Source organism: Gigantopelta aegis, chromosome 4 (assembly GCF_016097555.1).
Source record: "Gigantopelta aegis isolate Gae_Host chromosome 4, Gae_host_genome, whole genome shotgun sequence".
NCBI lineage: Eukaryota > Metazoa > Mollusca > Gastropoda > Neomphalida > Peltospiridae > Gigantopelta > Gigantopelta aegis.
The window spans coordinates 53,978,784-53,997,160 of NC_054702.1; the positions used below are offsets into that span (position 1 = coordinate 53,978,784).

Sequence of the window (18,377 nt, forward strand, 5' to 3'; positions counted from 1 at the left end):
TTTAATATGATAAAATATCAGGGCTTCTAGATTATGGTAGCTTCACTCCTGTCGCTAGTGATATTCAATGTTGGGTTTGTAAATAACTACTATTGCCATGCCCGACGGCTAGTCAAATGCTGCATTTTAGTTTATTCCCTCGTTAGGTGACATATCCGATTATTACTATTAGTAAAATTGTATTTACTTGAGTAAAGTAGGGCTAGTGGATTTTAATCATGGCTAGTACATTTTTTTAAAAGTGGATTTTATAAATTGTTTAGAAGCCCTGAAAATATTAAATATTATGAGTATTATTGTTGTTTATTTATTGTTATTGTTGTTCTTGTCCCTGTTGTTGTTTTGAGTAGGCCTATTATATAATATTTTATACATGTATAAACATGACCAGATTAAAGGCATAAAAGAAACTAACACTAATTCTTAATGTACAGAAGAAAACTTTCCTTATATAGAAATAAGGAAATAAGCACTTGATAGCTGTGGGCAAAGTTTTAAAATTCATGTGTAACTGTTGTAAAATGTCTTCCCACTGGATTACATAATGCAACTATGACGAATCTGAACTGCCAGACTCCGAGTTGACAGCGATACATACGATGCATGTTAAAATCACATGTTACAGCAAGACAACGAAAATACCAATTAGCTGTATAAACATACTTGTGTCAGTTAATTTTGTATGTTTGTGCGGTAAAATGTTGGTTATAAGGGTACACTTCAAGAAATTATTTTTGTACAATTAAAAAATGCTGTGTTTGACATTGACATAAAGTTACTCACGGAAATGGGTATAATTCCGGTATATTTCACACGATGACCGTAATGAAGTTTTACTTATGATTAATGAAAATATAATGTTTATTGCATCATTATAATGATTTTAAATAAGTACCACGCCACCGTACCTCATTATAGTAAAAACTGAATATTAATTTATAAGATTTATATAAATTTGTCTTTGGTACTTAGGTACACTAACCACAAATGATATGTAATGCAACCTGTAAGGCTGTAAGTGTAATACCGTAAACGTACTAATTAAAAAATTTATTTCTTGTTCATGTTCTTAACATTTTTGGATATTTTTTTTTAAATATGTATTAAATCATAATAATATTTAAACTTTAAAAAATAAAATTATTTTTTTTTTTTTTTTTTTAATTCCAAGATCTAAGGTTAAGAAGTATACATTATAAAGTATTCATATAAGTTATTGTAATAAAAATTTTTTTTTAAATCTTGCGATTTTGGGTTAAATTGTGTGAATTTAAGAAATCTCCTGCTTTTTGACAAAATCTCCTGCTTTTTCAACACACACCTCCTGCTTTCTCTTGACTAAAGGTTGACAGGTCTGGTGTAACATCAATTTTCTTTTGAAATTATGAGAATAAACATATTGTGAATTTGATTTTAGATTATGTGTTAACAGTTATTTTACTTGCTAACATAACAATTGGACTCAAGTTGATTTGGTTTTCTAGTCCTTTCTGGTACCATGCAGTTAATAACAGTAATAAATATTTCTGTATCTACAATTTGATTTTCCAATTCTAAAAGGTTTAATTTTTTTAAGAATTAGAGAAAAAAACAAAACAATAATGTTCAGACTTTTGTATCTAATTGATATCTGATCTAACTGAGAGATTAGTTATCCATCAGTAGATTAAGCCAACCAGCATCATTACATGTCCAGATGAATTTTTTATTCTATTCTATCAATGTCTTCACCATGGGCAAAATCAAGACAAGCTAAAGATTATTCACCTGAAATGATGCTAGATAAAGTTTAACTGGCCTCAGTGGTGCAGTGGTTAAGCCATCAGACTACAGGTTGGTAGGTACAAGGTTCGCAGCCTGATACCAGCCCCCACCCAGAGCGAGTTCTTAAGGACTCAGTGGGTATGTGTAAGGCCACTACACCCTCTTCTCTCTCACTAACCACTAACCAACTAACAACTATCCCACTGTCCTGGACAGACAACCCAGATAGCTGAGGTGGTTCCCAGGACAGCGTGCTTGAACCTTAATTGGATATAAGCACGAAAATGAGTTGCAATGAAATGAAATGAAGATAAAGTTTAAATCAAATTTATTTTTAAAAATTGATTGCAAGGCGATCAGTTTGCCACTTTCCTAAAACTTTCCAGTCAAGTATGGAAACAGCACAAGTAATCACACACCTTTTCTGGCAAAGACTGATTAAAACAAAATACTGCTGGTGTACCATAGCATGCCAGTATATCTATGTGTAAGCAAGATGAATTATTGTTAGTCATGAAACATCACTTGGACACAAGGTGGCATTGTGCCTGATCCCAATAGATGGATAAAGATTAAATGAGGTTGTCAAACACTGAAATATATACTCTTGAAAAAAAGTAGGGGAACCTGAAATATTAATGTTAATATCAACTATTATACCAAACATACGTTTTGACCACAAACATCCTAGTAAAGAAGGTTCAGGTCTGTTTATTAACACACCAAAACACATTCCATAGTTTGCATGTGCATCACACAGTTGCCCCGTACACGTGAGTGGGGTGTCATTCTCAATTTAGACAATTTCCAGGAAGGTCGATAAATCACTTTGGAACATTATTTCTGTCAATCTTTTTCATTCTGTTGATCATACAGTTATTGTTTTGTTTTTAGTCATTTTTATTGTTTCAATTTGCAATTTACTCATAAAAAAAACGCCATCAACTTTCAAATTTCAATTTTGACCCCAGTCGTCCTTCAAGATCCTTGGTGTCATAAAACCTACTGTAATACTGAACTACTGGTTGTAATGTTTGCCTAATTAATTCACTATTATCATGTAACCATTCCCCACATTCTTTTTTTCTTATGCAGTTCTTTACTTTGAAATATGTATACTACCCCCATAGTCCTTTTTTCAAATTTCCTGTTGATGCTTTTAATTTGTGATCTGTTAATTAATGAGAAAGAAACAAAATCTCCAATATTAATTTTAATTCTTTCAGAACCTGTCTTCAAGTCTGACTACGATGAAGAGAAAGCCAAGCCACGTCGCGACATATCAGACGGTGCTGTCACTGAAGCGCAGTTAAAACTGACCTTCGCCAATGCCTTCTCCGATTTTAATGGACGGGTAATTGCGTACACTGTAATCGTCTCGACAAACCCAGCTCTCTCCGACACCACATCCTTACAGCTGCCTAGCTGGAAAGATGCCCAAAAGGACTCGAAGATTGTCGTTTATCAAACCACAGGCAATTGTACAGACTTCTTCTTGGAGGGTTCAACATGTGGTATGCCAGCAGCACGTCGAAAACGTGCCTCAGCTGAAAAACCTTTCAGACTCTTCACTGTTGGAGCAGACTCGAGTTGTTCTGAACAGAAGTACTGTAACGGACCTCTGAGGGCCGAGACGGGTTATCACATCAAGCTTAGAGCTTTCACAACAGCAGGCTTTGCTGAAACGGAATATTCTGAAAAAATTACAACTGGTAAGATTTGGGGTTTTGGGTGTTTGTAGTTTGGGGTTTTTTTTTTTGGGGGGGGGGGGGGAGGTTTTTTTTTTTTTTTACATACATGTAAGGGGAGTTAACTACTTGTTATTGCTACTGTAAGAAGATATGAGTATTGTCCTTGACTTATTTATAATTGTTTAATGATCAATAGTCATACAGTAAATCAGAAAATACTTGAGATAATTATACTTAGAAAAAAAAATCAGATAGGTGAATAATTAAATTTAGGTATTTTTTTTAGATTAGTTGAACTCGACTGACATTTATTTGTTTTAAGTGAAAAAAAAGAAAAGATTTGGACCTTTCAATAACAAATTTAAATGATGATGGGCAGTGGTATTATGTAAGAAAAACTGTGAATTATAATTATTTTATGTCATTGTATACATGTACAAAGTATAAATGTAATGTTTTGACGATTGCAGTTTTGATGAATCTCAGGATATTTCTTAATGTATAGTTATAATCTCTCTGTGATTATTTATAAATGATAATTATAAAGATTTCAATGATTTATTCACAGCTGGGAGCCCCAGTAATGCTGGAGGAATCATCGGTGGTGTGATCGCAGCGATCGTCATTGCTGCTGTCATTGTAGTAGTAGTTTTCATTTGGTATCGCCGACGACAGCCCAAGAGAGCTCAGAAGTACCTCGGTGACCGCAGAGAGCTTGAAGAAGCAAGCATGGCCAAGATGAGGTACCTGTAACTAGATTTGTTTCTATCTTACAAGTATTCTATAAAAGATGGAGTGGGTGGGGCTGGATGGGTCCTTGATTATGTATTATTATAAATATACAATTATATAGAGGTGCAGCCAACCAATAGCACACATGTACATGTATCAACAAGAGTGTTTTATTATGCACTTCTTAACACACAAATCGGTATATATATATATATATATATATATATATATATATATATATATATATATATATATATATATATACACACAAATCAGTATACACAGTGGCTTTGATTTACTGTAGATCTTGAAATTAACGTGTCCCTAAATTAATGCAAGTGACGGTGGACAGACTAAAATTTGACATGAAATTAATGCGAGTGGCCTCCCTTTGAAATATTACTTTTCTAGTAACACGTCTGTGTACCTTTTGGTTCAATCCAAGTTACAGTTGTCTTCAATATGATCAACTTACTAACATCTGAGTACACATCAGTTAACCTGTTTAGTCCTTACGTGTTTTTTGTGAGATCAACTCCAAGCATATTTTGTAGAGTTCAATTACGTAACGGGTATGGGTACATAAATCTGGTTAAACATTAGCATATATGTACCATTACAACTGTATCTTCCTAAGAATGTAGATATATTTCAAAGTCATAACAAAAGAACAATTCACCCAACTAAGTTGCAGTGAACTTGAACAGTGAAATCAAAGAAACGGTCGACCTCAGGATTGGTGTGCTAAAACCCATTCACACACGATGTATCATGTCGACTTTTGATAGGATAGCCAAAGACACTGCAATCATTACGCGTGGCTGGCATCTTGTTAGATTATTGTACAGTTAGTATGTCTTGTCTACAATGAATTGTACTCCAGTTGTTTTATGAATGTATTAGAATTTTAATCTTTGTTTTAAAAGAGTGTGACACATAGTTTGCTGGACTAGTCAACAATTAGTCAGACTTGCCTACAATGAATTGTTTTCCAGTTGGGTTATATGTTAGAATTTTGTTTGTTTTGTTTTAATAGTGTGGGACACATAGACAAAACATAGAAATAAATGCGTCATATTATTAATGCAAATAACACGAGCTTGCAGTTTTCGCATTAATTTCAGGATCTACAGTATATATATATATATATATATAGATATATATATATATCTATATCTATATCTATATCTATATATATATATATATATATCAAAGCCACTGTATACTGATTTGTGTGTTAAGAAGTGCATAATAAAATACTATATAATTGGACATAAGCTTGAAAATAAGTTGAAATAAATAAATAATACAGATCATGGAGCATTAGCTAGAACTGGAAAAATAAAATATCAATGCATCTGTTTGCGAGATTGATCATAACATCATTTTCACTTCATTTGGATCATCTACCACTTTCAGTGTGTTTACTTACTGCATTGTCATATATTCCTCTTAAAATGATTGCACATATTTAGTTTTTCTCTTTTTAAAAAACCCCAAATATTGTCATATGTATATTTAAAGTAAAATAATGATAATAATTGTTTAAAATATCTATAATATATTGAATAATTATCTTTGTTTCAGCCGTCCCATTAAATTGGTTGATTATGGAGAACATGTCAGGAAAATGGCAGCCGACTCTGATTTCCGATATGCTGAAGAATATGAGGTTTTTATAATTACTGCATACTATTTTCAGTTGATTAATATATCTATAGTTTATTTGTTTTTAAATATAGATATATCACAAAATGATGGCAAATAGCAGTTTGTGGTTCTATTTGTGTAGCTAAAACAGAGGACACAATAAATGTGCACCAAATGAAATAGTCTCAAACCAAGTTTTAAATTTGTAAATGGTTTAAATCTGTGACTTGTGTGGACAAACTATAACTTTGCAATTCATCTCATGATGTTTACGAAAGACCAATAATTTTTAATTTCTTGAAAACAATTTGTTTTGTTTTCTTCATTATTATTAAACATGTATCTTGTGCAATATATATGGACAGGAACTATTTTCCATGAGAATATATTTCATATATTAATGTCTTTTGTTCATTAGGTATAAATATGTTTTGCTCTTGTGTACATGTACTTTATTGAGGTGTATGGCAAAGGCTGTGGTATGTACTATCCTATCATGTCTGGGATGGTGCATATAAAAGATCTCTTGCTGCTAATCAAAAAGAAAAGTCCATGAAGTGGTGACAGTGGGTTTCCTCTCTCAATATCTGTGTGGTCCTTAACCATATGTCCGATGCCATATAACCATAAATAAAATGTGTTGAGTGCGTCATTAAATAAAAACATTTACTTTTTTTTCTTCTGTTTTTTTTTAGGTGAAGAAGTGGATTTTTCTGAAAATCAGGACTTTAGTACTATCCAAAACATAGTCCTGGCCTGGTGCTTGTAACACTTTTAGAGACTAGACTCGAGACTCTAATAGAGTTTGAGACACTAACGTCATGACAACTCCATACAAATTGTATGGGTGTGACGTCATTTGAGATTGAATCTGGACTCTAAATGTTTTATAAGCACAGACCCTGTTCTTGTTCTTTTTTGAAAAACTCACAGTAATCCACTACTTTTCCAAGACTTCATTGATTTCAATATTTTTTGGTCTAATTATGTCAGTCTTATCTCCCTAGTGTATGTTTTTTCAAACCTGCCTGGCTTGAGAGAAACTAACCCTTATGTGTAAATATTTCAGGATCTGAAAGAAGTGGGGCGTGACCAGCCAACCCTTGCAGCCGAGTTCCCACCTAATCGACCTAAGAATCGCTTCACCAACATTTTACCATATGATCACTCGAGGGTCAAACTCCTTCCCACCGATGACGATGAGGGGTCAGACTATATCAATGCTAATTATGTCCCGGTATGTGTAACAAGTTCTCTTTCATTAAACTGAGTGAAGTCGTTTGAAGGTTATCATGAGTTTTAGTCAGACACCAGTGGGATATTGATGGAAACATATTTTATTGTTTTTTAAAGAACAAATGGATTAGGCACAAGGTACACAACTTACTAGGCCTTCTCCATAATACATAACATATTACGACTAATATATTTTTGCAATTTAAATATGAATAGAAATAATATAGACTTTAATATGAAATGATAGCAAGTTCGATCTCCTATTTATTATCGTGTAATTCAGTAATTGTGTTTTAAACAATGTAGCCCCATCATATTGTTGCAAGAAATAGCAACAAACTATGTACATGTTCTGATGATGGTGTCTTGACATGAACAGATGTGGTGAACATATTATATTTTGTTAACCAGTCAGTCAGTTAATAATGAATTTGTTTGTTCTTTATTCATTCATAAGATAGTTGTATCATAAAGGGAACAGTTAATTTTTTGCCTAAATTGATTCAGTGTATGAAGCTTCACTATCCATTTTGCTTACTTTTCAATATGAAATGGTTAAAATGGCCCAAACAACCATGTTTTTGTGGAGTGTTGTACACCTTATGCTACTGAATAATAATTTTTCACTTTCAATTTATTGCCCAATACCAAACAATCTGCTGTCAGCAAACTGAGATAAGATTTATATAATATCATTACTAACAACAACAATAATTACAAATGGAGCAAGCATTGTATTAAATAGTGTTTTAGAAGACAATTTTTTTAATATTTAATTTTAGGGCTACCTGTCCAAGAGGGAGTATATTGCCACCCAAGGCCCACTGCCATCAACACGAGATGACTTCTGGAGGATGGTTTGGGAACAGAACACCAGAAATATTGTCATGTTGACCAAGTGTATGGAGAAGGGGCGGGTAATTCTGATTTTTTATTTGTTATTTTATTTATCCTTCTTCTCCTTAACTAAGTTTTCACCTTCACATCTGCTAAATCTTCAATATTTGGGGAAAGTCTGCAGTTTTATCATTTTATTTTCTTATGGCTGTGGAGTAAATTTGTTGTCCATTGTCTAACAACATTTTATCATACTAATGATTTAATAAGCAAGAAAAAAGTAATTTAATAACTTTTTAGTTCCAAAAATTACAACTGTTTTGCAGATGTTTCCCCTATTTGAAGAAAAATAAATATTACTTAATTTTCTTTTTATAATTTTAAAGTGATTTAACTTTTAATGAGATGACATTTATCTCACCTCTCTGAGCTTATGTTTGTGATTTACCAAAAACATGAAAGTTTTGTTGTCAATGTTTCAGGAGTATGGGGTATGTTTTAAAATTGTAAGCATACGTTTATATATTTTACCAGACTAACATTTTGAAATAATTTCTGGGATAACTACAGTGTTCTTTTTTTAACGGATCGTGTATATTTGGGACAGAACTCAAGGTATAAACTTGTTCTTGCTTTTTACCTCCATTAGTCTTCATCGTCTCAACATGAGGGGAACTGGTACATACATATGTAGATAGTATTTTGGATTTTACTTCCATTTATATTTTTAAAAAATTTTAAAAAGTATTTTCTTATGGTATTTGTTTTCTAAGTTAATAGTATTTTATCTACATTGGATTGTAATTTCAGTAGCAATATTAACTTTTGGTTTAGGGGTTTTCTTATATGATGTATAGACTTTAGATATTTACAGAAAATCATGAAACTTTTCTCCTGATTGGAAAGCGATTGTTTAAAGGTTTGGATAACAATATAATAGGTTGGAGTAATATGACTCACGGTTTGATGGATGATTAGTGTTTGGAAACTTTATAACCCTTTTTTTCACTTTATAATCATTGGGCTGTACTTCCTTATAAAAGTTTGTCAAAAGATCTATTTGATCTATGTTTGTCACCTTAAAATGAAGCAATATCCAGATGATCAACTTTAAATCATCACAATTTATATGAGGTTACATGATATATGATATACTTTTTGGTGTAGTAATAATAATAAAATATAGTTATTTTGTGTTGGACAAAATGAGCTTTTCATATCACACAATTGTCTAATTGTTTATGCTTATTGATATATTCACAGTGTATTCTTGTTTAAACTGGACAAAAAGTACTGGTACCTGTTTCAGGGAGAAAGTGCCACATTAGATGTTTTTGTAATTCTGAAATTAATCTAAATAAGAAAAATGCTCATTTAAACAGAATGTATAATTATTTTGAGTGCAAAATGTAGTTCAGTTATTATTGTGTTTTCTCTAATTTTTTAGCTTTTAGTTTGTTAATAAACATAAGACATGTTTTATGACTAATTTTTTCTCTTTCCATGTAATTGTATTGCAACACATTTGATGTCATTGTTATGGCATTCCTATAATAATCGTAATATATTATAATCTTGCGGTTTCACTTTCTGCTTGCTTGTTATTATGCATACAGAGTACAGGGGATTATTAAAAAAAGATTATTATTAATATTAAATGTGAAAATTTTTCTAGGAAAAGAGTGACCACTACTGGCCTAACGATTCGGAACCCAAGTTTTATGGAGATCTCCAAGTCTGCATACTGAACGAAACCCACCTACCAGACTGGACTATATCCGAGTTCAAAATGTCATTAGTGAGTACCTACCAAACTAGACTGTATCAGAGTTTGAAATGTCATCAGTGAGGACCTACCCAAACTAGACTGTATTAGAGTTTGAATTGTCTGAGACTGTATCAGAGTTTGAAATGTCATCATGAGAAATATAATTTAAAAAAGTGAGGACCTACCCAAACTAGACTGTATTAGAGTTTGAATTGTCATTAGTGAGTACCTACCAAACTAGACTGTATCAGAGTTTGAATTGTCATTAGTGAGTACCTACCAAACTAGACTGTATCAGAGTTTGAAATGTCATCAGTGAGGACCTACCCAAACTAGACTGTATTAGAGTTTGAATTGTCATTAGTGAGTACCTACCAAACTAGACTGTATCAGAGTTTGAAATGTCATCAGTGAGTACTTACCAAACTAGACTGTATCAGAGTTCAAAATGTCATTAGTGAGTACCTACCAAACTAGACTGTATCAGAGTTTGAAATGTCATCAGTGAGGACCTACCCAAACTAAACTACCAAACTAGACTGTATAGTTTGACTGTATCAGTGAGTTCAAACTAAATGTCATTAGTGAGTACCTACTAAACTGTATCAGAGTTTGAAATAGACTGTACCCAAATCTGTAGAGTTTGAATTGTCATTAGTGAGTACATATCAAACTAGACTGTATCAGAGTTCAAAATGATCAGTGAGGATACCCAAACTGCTAGTTTGGATTAGTGAGTACCTACAAAATATCTGTATAGTGAAATTATCAGTGAGTTACTTCCAAACTAGGTTATACTGAGGTCCTTTAAACTACATGTAGACTGTATCAGAGTTCAAAATGTGTTAATTACTAAACTGCATGTAGACTGTATCAAAGTATCATGCCAGACTGTAGACTGTATTGAGTTCAAAAAATTGTCTTTAGTCATATCAAACTGACTGTATCAGAGTTCAAAATATCCTGCTAGTTTGGATTCCTATACTGAGTTCCTTTGTGAGTAATGCCAGACTGGAATATCAAATCTCAATGTCCTATAACACTGGAATATATCTCAATACAAACCCAGAACCCAGTACCTGCCGGCCTTATAACGCATGGCTTAACCAACACACTGCTGAGGCCGGTTTATATTAATTAATGTCTTCACTGTATATCCTACATGACTGGATTATGTCAGTAAAATGTTTTTACTCTGTATCACGTCATTTTGGACTACATCAGATACTAGAATGATATAGAGGTTGCAACACTTGTCTGTTTTCTAAAAAAAAGAAACAATTTGGTTAATTTGACCACCAATAGAAGTGAATTAAATTATTGGGCTTTATTTACATGAAATAAAATTCCAACAGATTAAACCAGGGATTTAATGAAAGTGATTTGTCTTCCTCCTATGTGCAACTGCCCTAGTTTAGGAAAATGTTTTATTTAACAACACACTCAACACATTTCATTTACGGTTATATGGCGTCAGACATATGGTTAAGGACCACACAGATATTGAGAGAGGAAACCTGCTGTTGCCACATTGTGGGCTACTCTTTTTGATTAGCAGCAAGGTATCTTTTATATGCACCATCCCACAGACAGGATAGTACATACCACGGCCTTTGTTACACCAGTTGTGGAATGAGAAATAGCCCAATGGTCCACCGACGGCGATCAATCCTAGACTGACCGCGTATCAAGCGAACACTTTACCACTGGGCTACGTCCTGCCCAGCCCTAGTTTAGAATAACACTATAAGATCCAGACTGAAATGATTGTATATTCATTACAGGGAGATACTTCACGCCAGATACGACACTTTCACTACAAGGCCTGGCCAGACTTTGGTGTTCCCAGAGATCCAACGTCGCTGTTGAGATTTGTTCGAACAGTGAGAGAGAAATTGTTCCGTGAGGAAGGGCCTGTCGTTGTACACTGCAGGTAACAGTTACAAAGATCTAAGTTCTCTGGATATTTCTGGAATATCAGATTGTAGCACTGTTTAAAAATGTTTTTGTTATAGTGTCGGTTGGAATTTTATAATTGATCATCATTTATGATCAGCTTTTAATTATACATTTGGTTAGAATTATATGAACTCAAGAAGGATATGGATTATTAGAGATGTGCACCTGTTATGTTGACACTTACCATAGTTTGACATCTAATATATTCAATAGCCATTTGGGGACCAGTGATTTGAATGGTCACAAATTTGTACGACGTGACCGATAGCCCTTCTTGTATTTGTTGGCATCCACTGAAAGATGCTGAAATTTTTTTATGTTTTTGTCCAACATATGCTGCAGCTCGCAATACCCATTTACTGAACTATTATAATCTCAGGTGTCATACTTTACTATTTGGAGATTCTAATTTAAGTGTCCCAAGATAATATCTCTATATTTAAATGTGTTCAGAATTTTCTTATTAATAATAAGCGTTTAGAGATGAGTTAACCATTTAACCATTCTGTTTTGCTATTTATTCTTTGTTTCTTCTACACCTTCCTCTCTTCTGTCTTTTTTTTTCTTTCCCCCCTACTATCCGTGTTATCTTTATTGTAATATTGTATAACATGTATATTTGTTAAATGTAGGGAGAGGCCTTAATATAGGCACTTGCCTGTTGGCCAATCCCAAATTTGATCTGCAAATAAATATTGTTTAAACCAATAGCCAATGTATTATTCATGCTGGGGTGTCGTTAAACATTCATTCTTTCAATCTGTTATGTTAACTGGAATTTCTTTACCTTTATTTCTTTATAAAAACAAACACAAACTCCAGCTTATATCTAGCAATTTCATCACCTAAGGTGTAGCAACAATTACAGTTAACATTTTCTTACACCATCAATTATAGATTTTTATGGATTTTAAAATGTTTAAATGACCGATGTCCCAGGTATGTAAATGCTTATAGTGGTTATCTCCCTTTGTTAAACTACATGTCAGAAAGCATGTTTCTGATGGTTTAGTACAAACATTGTCCCATTTCATTTCCTCAAATGTATTGCTCAATAATTAGTTTAACTGAATTTATTTATTTTTTTAAGTAAATTTATTCAATGCTAGGAATTTATTACAGTTCATTTTTTTTTTTTTTTTTTAACTAAAAATTTCAGATGTATGAAAAGGTTTAATATGACATATGTCAGTCAGTATATTGGTTTAGTATATTCAGTATATATTTTTACTTTTTCTTTAACTTCTACCCTCTATTTAATATATACATCAAAAATGTATTAATTTAGAACCATTTTTTTAATTATTCAAGTAACTCTGAAATTAAAATCCAACATGGACTTAAAAGTATTTTTATCATAGTAACCACATTATGATTTTAGTGTTAAGAACATTCTCTCATACATACATGTAGTTATGTGCAAGTCTCTTGTTTTTCTCCAGTGCCGGGGTTGGCCGATCAGGAACATTTATTGTACTAGACCACTGCCTACAGCATATTAAGGAGAAGGATTATGTAGATATATACGGCATTGTGTACAAGCTACGTAGAGAACGAGTACTTATGGTGCAGACCGAGGTAAGATGTGTATTTATTATTGCATGAATGTATGCAGTACTAGGGGTGAGACGTAGCCCAGTGGTAAAGCACTCTCTTGGTGAGTGGTTAGTCTGGGATCGATCACAGTCGGTGAATCCATTGGGCTATTTCTCATTCCAGCCAGTGCACCATAACTGGTATATCAAAGGTCATGGTATGTGCAGAGCTGTCAACCTGTGGCAATTCTTAGGCGTAAGAAAATTAGAAGTCAGGGTCCAGGCATTATACTGTTTACAGGCTCTTGGTCAAGTCCAGGGGGAAGTTTTTTGTTGTTTGTTTAAATCCAAAATGGAAATCTCAAAAAAACAAAAAAACAATTGAGCGAGTGCAAGTTTTACTAATTAATACGGTTAATGTTAAACCATACAAGTCAGTCATCGGTAGCACCCGCGAGTGATTGTTGGTATTGAACCAAGGATAGGTTCAATATGCTGTATTATTATTAACAGGTAATGAATTCAGAGACCTGCATAATCAGCATATAATTCCATTCAGCTCTAAAATATAAACCGTTTTTTTTTTTTTAAAGTGTGAGATTATAGTAACGTTAATGAGAACGTGATGTTTGTTATAAATGCGTGAGACTCATGCCAAATGTGTGAGAGTTGACAGGTATGTATGTACTCTCCTGTCTGTGGAATGGTGCAGATAAAAGATCCCATGCTACTAAGTGAAAAATGTTGTGGGTTTCCTCTCTTAAAAACTATATGTCAAAATGACCATATGTTTGACATCCAATAGCTGATTATTAATAAATTAGTGTGCTCTAGTGGTGTTGTTAAACAAAACAAACTTTGTATGCAGTGAGAAAAGCTGTGAAACAAAGAAAAAGAACTCAGCAAACAAAAGAGAGAAGCATTTGCCAGCTTGATTAGTGCCTGCACTACATGCCTGACACGCAGTCAGTCTAGGATCGATCCCCATCGAAGGGCCAATTGGCTGTTTCTTGTTCCAGCCAGTGCACCACGACTGGTATATCAAAGGCTGTGGTATGTGCTATCCTGTCTGTGGGATAGTGCATATAAAAGATCCCTTGCTACTAATGGAAAAATGTGGTGTTTTTCCTCTCTAAGACTATATTATCAAATGTTTGACATCCATGATGATTAATAAAATCAATGTGCATTAGTGGTGTCGTTAAAACAAAATGAACATTTTAGCTTCACGTACCCCAGCCCTTGATATACCAGTCATGAGGTGCTAGTTCAGACAAAACTTGGGAGTCCATCGAGAGTGATTGATCCCACTACCTTTCACACCTCGGGCAAGCTCTCTACCTCTGAGCTACACCGCACTTCAGTTGTGAAACATGCACTCTTATTATAATTATTTATTATAAGAATATGGATATACATTTAAAAAAATAATAATATAAAAATAATGCTTTATTCAGTGATGGTGAAGGTCTTGTGAGCCTTGATCTATTGGGGCTGTCATTTTGAACAAACCACAAGAATGTCCTACCCATGTCTAATGGCAAGGTCATGTGTGAAAGATTTATTGCACATGCGTTCATTCGATGTTTATGGTATTGTTCTTTCTAACCATGTGGACAGTAAATGCTAGAGTGAGCAGATGCCTGTAGTAATAACTGTCAAGAGCCATATTAAATGGGGGTTTTCTTTTTTTCTACTTTCTTGTTCTTTTTTTTCTTTCTTTTTTTGGTATCTGTTATTCACTATTATCATTGTAGTAAGCTGATACATATTAATAGAATTTTAGATGGCCTTCCATTTCATATCAAGTTTATGTCCCAAATGAAATAAATATGACAAATGGAAATTATTTCTGAAGGCACATAAATTTGAAATGAAGGTAATGAGTTTAATATCCTATTCATTACCCAGTGATTGTGTTTTAAACAATGTGGCCCACTGAATTTATAAGGAATAGAAAATGATCATTATATGGTGAACTATAGTTCATGTTCAAATCTAATGAAAGTGTGTGAAGTCGTGAATAACTGCAGTAGGGAGGCGGGATATAGCTCAGTGGTACAGCGCTCGCCTGATGCACGATCAATCTAGGATCGATTCCCGTCGGTGGGCCCATTGGGCTATTTCTCATTCCAGCCAGTGCTCCACAATCGGTGTAACAAAGGCCGTGGTATGTACTATCCTGTCTGTGGGATGGTGCATATAAAAGATCCTTTGCTGCTAATCGAAAAGAGTAGCTCATTGAAGTGGCGATAGCGGGTTTTCTCTAAATAAAACATTTTAAAATTTAAAAAATATTTTAACTGCAGTGGGACACAATACATCTTAGTGGGATGTTTGATGCAAAGATATTTTGAACCATCTGGACAATGATTCTATGTTGTAATGAATGGATACAATAATTAGAGGACACTCCCCGAGTGTCTTGTGATATCATAATTTATCAGCACGAATTGTTAAAAGTATAAAATCCAAGGCTTGCCGAGGATTATTATACTTTTATCAACGAGTGCTGATAAATTATGATATCACAAGAAACGAGGGGGGGTATTCTTTTTATCATCCATCATTATTATTTTCATTTGCGACATTTGTAAACATTGTCAATAATGTGGGTTGAATGTCACTATATTTGGCAGTGGTAGACTCGTTAACTAGCAAAACGACAGTGGCATGATGTCACTAATGATAGGTTTAGCGCTGAAACATACACAGTGATGTAACAAAAGAAGCAATATCTCCTAGGTGAATATTACAGGAGATATCGCAAACTATAGTGCCAATAATATCTCCTACAAAAGCCTTTAATGGATGATAATTACAGATATAGTTCATTTTGAATTTAATATCTGTTCAAAGTACATGCATGTTCAATTTGGCATGCATGTAATAAATAATAAATATAATAATATAAAAGGAACAGTGATGGAAAGGAAAAATTTTGAAATGAAAACTAATAAACTATTATCCATTTGAAATATATTAATTACAGTTAAAAGTCATCATCATTATTTTTGCAAACTTAATTCTGAAAATATTGGGCCATATTTACAAAGGATGAATGCAGCTGTTTAAACTTTAAACATTGTAAGTAAATGTGTAAGTCGAAGACGGGCTTTGTCAATTCAGCCCATTGGTTTTAAATGTACATTTCTATGGGGGGTTTTTAAAAATATTTATTCTTACTTATTTGTTGTTGTTTTTTTCCTACAGCAACAATATAAATTCATACATGAGTGCATACTGTGTGTGCTGGAAGGCCGGGAGGATGAAGCTACGTACGCCAATGTTGGTCATGTCAATGTTGGATACGATGGTGAGTTGTTGGGAAAATGTTTTAATTTGGATGGATGGAAGGACACCTGAAAAGATGGATGGATGGATGGATGGGTGGGTGGGTGGGATTTAGGTTGGTTGGTTGGTTGGTTGGTTGATTGATTTAAAAAGGATATGAAAGTTGAATCTGAAATTGGTGGATTTGATGTGGATTCCTTGTGTTAATTCTGCTTTTGTATTTAAGAATACAGTTATGTGTTAAATGCATTAGTGGGTTCTCAAAGAATTTCATGACTGCTTATATGTTTTACGCATGATTATATAGCTTACTGTATTTTGTTTTTAGATATTCAGTTATTTTCATTTGTAGATCTGTTTAATTTCTGTATAGATTTTAATTTTAGTTTTTCTAGTATTATTTTACGGCCTTGGTTTGGGTTTTTTGTTATTTTTATTTTATTAGAAACTGCATACAATAAAAGTATTTAATAATGTGAAACAGAGTTTCATAAGATGTGAATTGACAACTTTTCACTTTGATTCTAAAAATATTTAACTTATACATACATGTACACTGAGAAAATTAATATAGTTTAAACATTAAATTTTAAAATTAATCTGTTACACAAATCTATTACCACATTCTGAGCAAGTTTTATACTGTTTTGGCATCACTGAGCTTTTTATCAACAAATTTTTAAATAACACTGACACCACTTACCGTAGTAATAAACTTCATATTGCCCCCAGCTTACAGCTACACCTGTATCTGTTCTAACAATGTTGGTACTGCCATTGTTAACCATCTGCTATTAGTAACTACATATGTTGTATACTGCCCAATCTTCTACACAGATGTATATATATGTGCAACCCATGTTGCGATTGATAAGTAGCATTGCTATTGTTCACAAGCATTGTATCCAACCCCATTCTGCTATTGTTAACAGTAAATGTTAGTTTTTACCTCTGGTGTTGCATACTGCTGTTAAAAATCATGTTCCCATATTCTACATTACAATTAATTGTTTTTTACCTTTAGTGTTGCATACTGCCATTAATAACTACATGTACATATATACAATATATATTAAAGTACGTCTCATTGTTAACTACACTGTCTCCTATTAACTATGAGTATTATGTACCCCCCATCTGCTAGGTAACAACAGTAGAAGCAGTGCTTTTGTTGAGATCAGCTTTGAAGGTATTTCAATGCTTTGAACTAACACAAAGCACACAGAACAACCCTTACACATTGTTATACATACTAATGGTCATGAACCTAAATTGTTTATCCTTTTTTATTTGTATTTTAAAGTTCCTTTGTTTGCATAGTATTTTCCCCACCATCTAGAATGCAGATTTGTTCCTGTTGTGGTCAAATGCATTTGTGTTAAAAAATATTTTTTTTTTTTTGCACAGATAATTTTACTCCCCCAGTGATAATGTAATTAGTAATTGATTTTGCATGTTTTACGCATGTTTTTATTATTTCATTTTATGTCATTTTATAAACTGATATTTGTGATTTCATTTATTAATTTATGGATGATATTATTGTGATTTTTTGTTTTGTTTTAATTTGTGTAAAGTATTGCATGATACTTTTGCTTGCATTTTGAGATGTTTATTTTCGCTGAAATTTGTTGTTCCAGATTTGTATTCAAATTAATCCAAAACTTTTTTTTATTTTGCAAATGGTTCCATACAATAAAGCAGGCTATCTTCAGGCTGAAAATGTTTCTAAATATAACAAAATATGTTGAATATGTACATATAACCATCTCTTTCCAGCTAATTTGTTTTTAATTCCAATGACTGAAATCGATGCATTGTCATAATACCGTTATATCATATTCAGCTTGTATGATTATTTTCTTAAGACAGTTCAATCTGGACAGTATTACAAATACATGTAAACCCTTC

The 18,377-nt window shown here is 33.0% G+C and overlaps 1 protein-coding gene across 5 annotated transcripts in view; it reads left to right on the forward strand.

Moving 5' to 3' along the window:
• Positions 1 to 18,377, forward strand: part of LOC121370755 (receptor-type tyrosine-protein phosphatase H-like) — a 96,773-nt gene that overhangs the window by 74,905 nt on the left and 3,491 nt on the right. For 4 of the 5 annotated variants that reach the window (XM_041496197.1, XM_041496198.1, XM_041496200.1 and 1 more), the window contains 10 exons: positions 2,991 to 3,476; positions 4,024 to 4,198; positions 5,775 to 5,859; positions 6,907 to 7,074; positions 7,856 to 7,990; positions 9,586 to 9,708; positions 11,463 to 11,611; positions 13,080 to 13,215; positions 16,386 to 16,488; positions 17,611 to 17,655. In XM_041496197.1, the coding sequence (XP_041352131.1) occupies positions 2,991 to 3,476; positions 4,024 to 4,198; positions 5,775 to 5,859; positions 6,907 to 7,074; positions 7,856 to 7,990; positions 9,586 to 9,708; positions 11,463 to 11,611; positions 13,080 to 13,215; positions 16,386 to 16,488; positions 17,611 to 17,655 (1,605 nt within the window). The remainder of the gene's footprint in view (positions 1 to 2,990; positions 3,477 to 4,023; positions 4,199 to 5,774; positions 5,860 to 6,906; positions 7,075 to 7,855; positions 7,991 to 9,585; positions 9,709 to 11,462; positions 11,612 to 13,079; positions 13,216 to 16,385; positions 16,489 to 17,610; positions 17,656 to 18,377) is intronic. The other variant, XM_041496199.1, reaches the window with a different exon arrangement.